Source organism: Propithecus coquereli, unplaced genomic scaffold (genome assembly GCF_000956105.1).
Source record: "Propithecus coquereli isolate 6110/MARCELLA unplaced genomic scaffold, Pcoq_1.0 Scaffold19, whole genome shotgun sequence".
Lineage (NCBI taxonomy): Eukaryota > Metazoa > Chordata > Mammalia > Primates > Indriidae > Propithecus > Propithecus coquereli.
Genome location: NW_012143856.1, coordinates 3,442,193 through 3,451,910, shown reverse-complemented (window position 1 = coordinate 3,451,910; position 9,718 = coordinate 3,442,193). Strand labels below are relative to the sequence as shown.

General features: G+C 36.2%; 1 protein-coding gene across 1 annotated transcript in view; it reads right to left on the bottom strand.

Moving 5' to 3' along the window:
* Positions 1-843: 843 nt before the first annotated feature.
* SSR3 (signal sequence receptor, gamma (translocon-associated protein gamma)) overlaps positions 844-9,718 on the bottom strand; it is a 15,678-nt gene continuing 6,803 nt past the window's right edge. The window contains exons 3-5 of the mRNA XM_012642890.1: positions 5,295-5,393; positions 2,488-2,619; positions 844-1,426 (exon numbers count right to left, since the gene is read on the bottom strand). Coding sequence (XP_012498344.1) covers positions 1,360-1,426; positions 2,488-2,619; positions 5,295-5,393 — 298 coding nt within the window. The 3' untranslated portion in view covers positions 844-1,359. The remainder of the gene's footprint in view (positions 1,427-2,487; positions 2,620-5,294; positions 5,394-9,718) is intronic.

The following is a 9,718-nucleotide window of genomic DNA, read 5'->3' as shown; positions in this document are numbered from 1 at the left end:
TAACTGCACTTTGCAGTATCTCTCTTCAAGTGATAAGTACAACTAATAACATTTATAACATTCATCTTAAATTTAGAAGTGGAAATTAAAGATTAGGAATATATTTCCTTGAGGTACTGCTTGTAGGAAATTACTGGATGTGGTCAAAAGCTAATAGGAATATGAAACTGCCATCACCTGTGACTCTCTGTTTAAGTGACACAGGTTAAAGAACGTGCTGAACTTTTTTAAGTCATGGCACACATAGAAAATGATGGTATCTGTACACATACTGGTTAAAAATGCCAAGAGACTGCTCTCAGCTGGACCCCCAAAGGCTGAAGAGACCAATATTTTGTTCACAACTGATGGGACCTGTGAACTGAAGGGTCAAATTTATGAAAGTCCTAACGGGGAAAATGCTGACAAGCACTAAAACCACCATAAATTCCTTAGAGAGTTCTTAAAATCCAGAACTAAGATCACAAAAATTACTGTGGTCTTTTACATGTCAATATTCAGGAAAGAGGTGTTCTCTCTTATTTAACATTCTTTCCGGAGTATGAGACATTGGTCAAGGAAAACAATGATCCCTATGTCTTAATAAGTCAAACGAACATGGCAGGGTCAAGTTGACCTCCCTGGCCACGCAGGGCCAAAGCCATACAGCTGAACAGTATGTGCTTTAACCCCGTAGGACAACTCTCAGACGCCTGGCGCACTATTTTTAGGTTACTACTTTGGCTGCCTTTTTTTTTTTTTTTTACAAAAAAAAAAAAAAAAAAAAAAAAAAAAAAAAAAAAAAAAAAAAAAAAAAAAAAAAAAAAAAAAAAAAAAAACTTTTTCCACAAGTTTCTCTTCCCCAAGTTGGAGAAACCATGTTTTAAACTTTGTGTTATTTCAAATCACAAATTCAGAGACTTGTAAACATAAAGCTTCTGTTAAATCCTCTGGGAAGAAGATTCATTCTGATATTTATGGTTCAAAAAAAGTTGTAATACTGTGCTTGGAACACAGAGAACCAGTTATTAACTTCTTGCTACTATTTTAAATAATAACAGCTCAGCCCAGGTTACTGTGACCTCTGACAGATCAAGGAAACAAGTTATTTTCTCCTCTTGTGATTACAGCATATTGCAAGACACTTTTTGCCTTTTAATAAATGTCCTGGTACTGAGTTTCCCTTTCATTTAATTTCAACAACGTATCAAAAAAAGCCAATATACAAATACTGAATTACATTCTGTTGGGTTTTTTTAAACCCTCAAACTCCAGACTGCAAAAATATCTTGTGTGTCTCCCACCCTGACCACCCTGCTACTTTTCCATAAACCACAGGCCACCCATAGATACAAAGCCAGGGGGTAAAGCTGCCATGGTCTACTTGGAGCCAGTAGACAGGAGGGCGATGAGTCCTGAGGAAGCACTTATGGACAAAATGTAGTTCCTGTAGGAATTTAATGTTAAGGAAAAATTAAGAACCCAAAATTAGTTTTTCAATAAAATAAAGCCCATCCCTTTGGAATGTACTGTTTCTTTCCTGATACTTGGTATAATCATGATGATATGAAGCCCCATTGAATGCAAACACAATTTGCAAGACAGAAGACCATAAAAAATGAAAAACATTCACAGGAAATGTGTTCCAGTTTTAAAAAGAAAACACTTGAGACAGAAACCTAGAACACATGATCATGAAGAACATATGTGAATTCCATTTAACTTTCATGAGAGACGAGCTGATCAAAGAACATGGGGAGGAAAGAGAGACTTGTTTTCCTTCTCCTCCCTCTCCCCCTAGAACAAAGGAAAAATTAATCTCCCCTGTCATGCAGTTTTGCTGCAGTTGGCTTGTAACAGCAAGGAGATTCTGAAAGCTTGCAGCTACTTCCAGCATCGCAACTATGCCACTTTCAGCAAACCTCTCCTGTATTTCCAGAAGATACGAGTTGGAGGGTGTCTGATATTTTATTACATCATAATCTCCAATTGTTAAAAGTTTGGCTGCACATACCTGGATAATACCTTTAATAAATTACCTTAATTAGAGAAGACTCATTCTTACTCAAAAGCTCAATTTCAAAGTAGCCTGAAACACTGTTAAGGTCCCATGGTACCGGTTTAATTGCATTGGCCATCTACCCAACTCCAAAGCCCCAAAAATAATAGCAGAAACAGGGGCATATTCCAAAAGCTATCAAAGAAGGCAAGCTTGCTTTGGATCTTTGGAACTTTAAGTAGGCAAGTATACATAATCACATATATAAGACTGCTCTGTAATACTTGCTATTTGTTATAAGTCACAATGCATAAACTTTAAAGAACTTTAAATCACACCAAAAGCTGTTATTTTAAATATCCAGAAACTTGCCTAAAGTCAGTGCTATTTAATAAACTGACTCCCAGTGCCATTTTTCTTTCTACTAAAGTACCCAGAGACAAGTCGAAACCAAAACCAACTACTGTTTCTAGACTTCTAAAAAACATCATCAACCTTTAAAAGGATACACCGTGGGGTTGAAGTTCTTCAATATGAAGAAGGAAGCAACAATGACCAAGACCAGGAACAGAGTGTTGTTATAGAAGATGGAAAATGTTGTAGCTTCATAGTCAGCAACTTCATTTTTCTTCCACAAGATTCTGGAGACAAGGAAACAAGTCAAACAAGTTTATAAATATGATTAAAAACTCTAAATACCACGCGGCTCTATTTCATTATAAGACAAATTTTTCCTTAAGTGTTCTAGGGTGAGAATGTGTTTTTAACATTAAATTTAGTCAGAATTTTCCCCTTTCCTCCACTGAAAAAAATATTTCACACTCATTATTGCTGAAGAAAACAGTCGCTGGTTATGTTATCATTTTTCCCAGGCAGCCAGGGCTATGGAGGAAGGGACTGATTAATTGCAGTTGGCATGGTTTCATCAGCAGCTCAAACAAGTTATCTTTCTCTGGACCTCATCTCTCTCATCTAAAACACAAACCTGATGGTCAACAGCCTGATGGGGCTTCCGTGGCTATACCCTGGGCTTGAGGCTCTCTGCAGCCTTCAGGCCCATCGCACCTTCAGCACACAATCCCTACTACAAGCACCAGCTGTGGTCTCACAGAAGCAGACTACTGTCAGTCATTTTTGTTTACTTCAAACAAAGAATGTGCTTGATCATTAGGAAGATTTCTTTCTAACATTTGCAAAATGCTTTTACTTTTTATTTATTTTTACTGGTTTTGATATTTTATCTTATTAATTTACTAATACTTCATGAATCTTTTCTTTTACGCCCTTCACACAGGCAAAGGGAAGTTCCAGGGTGCCTGTGAATAGGGATCCTTTATTCCTCCTGGTTAATTAACTTTGTAAAGTAGTTTTTGAAAGGGTAGGTTATGAGCCATTAGTGGGATGTGAACTCAATCGAGTGGATCGAATGCCCAGTGAAATTAACTGAGTGGGTTGAGACCAGCATTTTTTTCAAATGGAATAGGAAGGAACAGAAAAACATCAAGAGTATATTGCACACAGTAGGATAAATACTGTTTTGTGAAACATTTTCATGGGTGCATGTATATTTGGTCAAAAGATAAAATACGTTTTTTACTGTGGGTCATTATCAAAAAGGTTGAAAGCCACTATTGTAGAGACTTTGTCCCCAAAAAAGATAACTCTACTCAAGAGCCAGATGACACTCCTCCTCAATCCTAAGGACAATATTATGACTAACGTTATTGGCGACTGACACATTTTATTCACCAAGTGTTCTAATCCAAAGTCAACAAGCTTGGCTGTAAAAGAGCTAAATAAGCTGTAATAAGCAATTTGAATTTGGGTAACTATGATACGCATCCCAGTTTAAGAAACTGTTCTAATAAATATAATTCAATAAAAAGTTTTTTTAAAGTAAGACAGATTCTCTAACCTATCCCTGTGCAAAAATATGCATCAGAAAGTTATGCAGCCAGACTTCATTAAAGTTGTTCCCTGCAAAAAAATCCTTTATTGTCATAATTTTAATACTGTGCCTTCAGTTTCATAAAGGATCCATAGGAGATAATCATTTCAATGTTCTAGTGCCTTTCCAAAACCACTGCAGAAGACATTGTTCATTAAGTTACTCAGTGTCCCTTAAATAAGGATCTACTTGATAAAGTCTTTCCAAGATTCTGTGTCAGGAAAGTTTCTTTTCAGAAGGACTTGCACGCTGCTTCTCTTCAGACAATGAAAGCTACGTGATCTCAGATGCTTCCCCTGGCACTTGGAAGCTCAGAACTATGTTTGGGGTTCAAATGCTGTAACTAACTCTAAAGTCCTTGTTCATCCACCTTTTCTTCTTTTTAAATGGTTTCTGGTCTTTTAAAATTGTTTGTTTTATATGCACTTTGAGAAAATTGTATTAAATATAATAAATATATTATATATATATTATATGTACTTTAATATTTATAAGTTCCCAAAAGTCTTTCTGGAGCAAAGTGGGGTAAAAACTCTGTTCCACAAAGCACCTCGTTGATACTAAAACTAAAGATCCATGAAAATCACCGGACTCTTGACTCTCTCAAACTATCTGGCAACTCTGCAGCACAAGTTTACTCAATCGTTCAGGGACTTCTGCTACTCAGATATTAGACTGTTTAACAAGCCTTCTAAGAGCAGCGGACAGGAAAAAATGGGAGCAGGGGCTAACAAATGTGGCAGAGAATTGGACAAAAGAAGAGAAACCCAGTTCTTTCCTTTTTCCCCAGCCAACACAGATAACCAAGTACTAGATGTCCCTCAGGAAGCTCAGGAACAGAAATATTACCACCTAGGCAGGCTAACACATAACACACTATAAAACCTTTCAGACCCAGAGGGGTTAGGTGATTAACTCAAGGCCCCACAGCTATCAACGGGCAAAGCTAGCACTGGACAAAGCTCTGCTGCCTCCTAAATTCCAGCAGAGCAACTACAGGTATAAGTTCTCAAGGCAGTGTCTGTGTTCTTATCAAGGATCTACCATGTATTAATCTAGGACCTTGGGCAAGTTACCCAGGCTTTCTGTATCTCAGTTTCCTCCAGTGTAAAATGGAGATAACAGTACCTACCTCTTAGGGCCCTTTAGAGGAATACATCAAATATTGTTTACCACAGAGAGAAGTATCTGGTAGTAATAAAAACTCCCAAAGTCAGCTATTACCATTCCTACTACTACAACTTCTACAATTTCAAAATTTACCTGAAATAATTCCAATATCCACATTCTCTAATCAGAAATCAAAAACTTACTTTCTCCAAAGTATCCCCTTTTTTGATTTCAAACACTTTAAATAAGGAGTCAAACCTTTCATCTTTTTCCTTCCGAGACATCTTTCTATTATCAGCTTCAGAAAGTTTTCGAGTCACTTCTTTGGAAACAGCATCCTCCCTCTTCTGTGCTACTCTGGAACGAAAAGAAAAAAAGAAAAAAAGTTTCCATGTGCTATAAGTGAACATCACACTTTCTCAGAAACACTCTGTACTCCTATTTTGTATTAGCAACTGAATATAAGAAAATAAGCTGGACAGAAAGTTCCAACTTTATTACTGCACTAGCCAAAAAAGAAGTTGTTCAAGAAACTTCCAAGATGTGGTTTATAAGTTATGTGTTTTTATTTCTGCTTAAAAGGAGAATTTTCCAAAGTTTAGGGATTTAACACAGATATAAAAGTCAAATGCTATTAGTGAAATTTAGTTATGAATAGCTCCATTTTGTTTTACCCTATAATTTAACTATTCAACAAATAAATTTCTAAAGGCATTAGTAAATGATATGACTTCAATTCCAAGTAAATAACAGGACAGAAAACTAGTCTTAATAAACAAAGGAAATAATAGCTGAAATATCTTAAAATAATGCTTTTAACTCCATTCCAAAGGACAATTTCACTATAAAGAAATAATATCGCGTGGTCAGGGACTGTCCATTCCACTTTGTTAAATTAACCACTGGTTTGTGGGTTGCACGAAAAATTAGTAATGGAATCACTCAGAAAAGATTCAAAGTGTTACTCAAGAACTCAGACTGAAATATTCAGTGACAGGTCAGATGAAGAAAAAAACTAAATTTATACTCATCGAAAGAATTTATAGATGAATTTTATCAGATATGGTTGCTAGCAAAAGAGGATAAAATTTAAACTATGATGAAACACAAAAAGCTTCCCATACACTATGACACTTAAAGCACCATGGTATATTTTTGATAATATTAGAGAAAATGGTTAGCCATAAATATAAAAAAGTAATAACTGACCACAAGCAAAATTTAACAATTACCTACATAGTCCCATTATGACAGCATTCAACACAATATCCCAACAGGATATGGAATACAGAGATAGAAATCTGTTTACTCCACATGAAAGTAATCGGTTGATTACTTTCGTTACTACGCTGTATGTCGTTCTAGTCAGGGTACCTGAAGAAAACTGTGGAGAAATCAGGATGGATCCCAGCAAAGAAAGCCCAGTATCATTCAAGGTAGTAATTTTCAATCTTTCTTCAACCGCAAGAGTTTCTGGGATACAAGTTAAGCATGAATTGTAGCTGATTTTACCTATGTCTCTATCTCTAGTTCACTCAAGAACTGAGTCAGAATTGACATTGTTAAAATACTACTGTATTTTTTTAAAGGCTTACAAAGTTACTTTTTAACTTTGTTACCCCACACAAAGTGATAAGTGGAGGGAGGAAAACTGGTTGCTCTAAAAAAAAAAAAAGGTAAGAGGAAATAAATTCTGAAACCTAATGAAATGGCAGCTAAGGGGGCAGACAGCTACCTTGTTAAGAGATATTTTAGGACACTACAATGTACTTTTTACTCCAAAGATCCAATTTCACCTGACTCATTATATCATGTAGAAACCATCTTCTTCAGATGCTTCTTTCATTTCTGAGACAGTAGGCTCCAAAGGCTGAGATTCTTTTCTCTGAATCTCTCAAGCAGACCAGACACTAAGGAAGTGTTTCTTGAACTTAACATCAGACCACTTTTTTCTACAAAAGACCTATATGTACTTTAATATTTATAAGTTCCCAAAAGTCTTTCTGGAGCAAAGTGGTGTTTCCTTCCTGATACTTGGTATAATCATGATGATATGAAGCCCCATTGAATGCAAACACAATTTGCAAGACAGAAGACCATAAAAAATGAAAAACATTCACAGGAAATGTGTTCCAGTTTTAAAAAGAAAACACTTGAGACAGAAACCTAGAACACATGATCATGAAGAACATATGTGAATTCCATTTAACTTTCATGAGAGACGAGCTGATCAAAGAACATGGGGAGGAAAGAGAGACTTGTTTTCCTTCTCCTCCCTCTCCCCCTAGAACAAAGGAAAAATTAATCTCCCCTGTCATGCAGTTTTGCTGCAGTTGGCTTGTAACAGCAAGGAGATTCTGAAAGCTTGCAGCTACTTCCAGCATCGCAACTATGCCACTTTCAGCAAACCTCTCCTGTATTTCCAGAAGATACGAGTTGGAGGGTGTCTGATATTTTATTACATCATAATCTCCAATTGTTAAAAGTTTGGCTGCACATACCTGGATAATACCTTTAATAAATTACCTTAATTAGAGAAGACTCATTCTTACTCAAAAGCTCAATTTCAAAGTAGCCTGAAACACTGTTAAGGTCCCATGGTACCGGTTTAATTGCATTGGCCATCTACCCAACTCCAAAGCCCCAAAAATAATAGCAGAAACAGGGGCATATTCCAAAAGCTATCAAAGAAGGCAAGCTTGCTTTGGATCTTTGGAACTTTAAGTAGGCAAGTATACATAATCACATATATAAGACTGCTCTGTAATACTTGCTATTTGTTATAAGTCACAATGCATAAACTTTAAAGAACTTTAAATCACACCAAAAGCTGTTATTTTAAATATCCAGAAACTTGCCTAAAGTCAGTGCTATTTAATAAACTGACTCCCAGTGCCATTTTTCTTTCTACTAAAGTACCCAGAGACAAGTCGAAACCAAAACCAACTACTGTTTCTAGACTTCTAAAAAACATCATCAACCTTTAAAAGGATACACCGTGGGGTTGAAGTTCTTCAATATGAAGAAGGAAGCAACAATGACCAAGACCAGGAACAGAGTGTTGTTATAGAAGATGGAAAATGTTGTAGCTTCATAGTCAGCAACTTCATTTTTCTTCCACAAGATTCTGGAGACAAGGAAACAAGTCAAACAAGTTTATAAATATGATTAAAAACTCTAAATACCACGCGGCTCTATTTCATTATAAGACAAATTTTTCCTTAAGTGTTCTAGGGTGAGAATGTGTTTTTAACATTAAATTTAGTCAGAATTTTCCCCTTTCCTCCACTGAAAAAAATATTTCACACTCATTATTGCTGAAGAAAACAGTCGCTGGTTATGTTATCATTTTTCCCAGGCAGCCAGGGCTATGGAGGAAGGGACTGATTAATTGCAGTTGGCATGGTTTCATCAGCAGTTCAAACAAGTTATCTTTCTCTGGACCTCATCTCTCTCATCTAAAACACAAACCTGATGGTCAACAGCCTGATGGGGCTTCCGTGGCTATACCCTGGGCTTGAGGCTCTCTGCAGCCTTCAGGCCCATCGCACCTTCAGCACACAATCCCTACTACAAGCACCAGCTGTGGTCTCACAGAAGCAGACTACTGTCAGTCATTTTTGTTTACTTCAAACAAAGAATGTGCTTGATCATTAGGAAGATTTCTTTCTAACATTTGCAAAATGCTTTTACTTTTTATTTATTTTTACTGGTTTTGATATTTTATCTTATTAATTTACTAATACTTCATGAATCTTTTCTTTTACGCCCTTCACACAGGCAAAGGGAAGTTCCAGGGTGCCTGTGAATAGGGATCCTTTATTCCTCCTGGTTAATTAACTTTGTAAAGTAGTTTTTGAAAGGGTAGGTTATGAGCCATTAGTGGGATGTGAACTCAATCGAGTGGATCGAATGCCCAGTGAAATTAACTGAGTGGGTTGAGACCAGCATTTTTTTCAAATGGAATAGGAAGGAACAGAAAAACATCAAGAGTATATTGCACACAGTAGGATAAATACTGTTTTGTGAAACATTTTCATGGGTGCATGTATATTTGGTCAAAAGATAAAATACATTTTTTACTGTGGGTCATTATCAAAAAGGTTGAAAGCCACTATTGTAGAGACTTTGTCCCCAAAAAAGATAACTCTACTCAAGAGCCAGATGACACTCCTCCTCAATCCTAAGGACAATATTATGACTAACGTTATTGGCGACTGACACATTTTATTCACCAAGTGTTCTAATCCAAAGTCAACAAGCTTGGCTGTAAAAGAGCTAAATAAGCTGTAATAAGCAATTTGAATTTGGGTAACTATGATACGCATCCCAGTTTAAGAAACTGTTCTAATAAATATAATTCAATAAAAAGTTTTTTTAAAGTAAGACAGATTCTCTAACCTATCCCTGTGCAAAAATATGCATCAGAAAGTTATGCAGCCAGACTTCATTAAAGTTGTTCCCTGCAAAAAAATCCTTTATTGTCATAATTTTAATACTGTGCCTTCAGTTTCATAAAGGATCCATAGGAGATAATCATTTCAATGTTCTAGTGCCTTTCCAAAACCACTGCAGAAGACATTGTTCATTAAGTTACTCAGTGTCCCTTAAATAAGGATCTACTTGATAAAGTCTTTCCAAGATTCTGTGTCAGGAAAGTTTCTTTTCAGAAGGACTTGCAC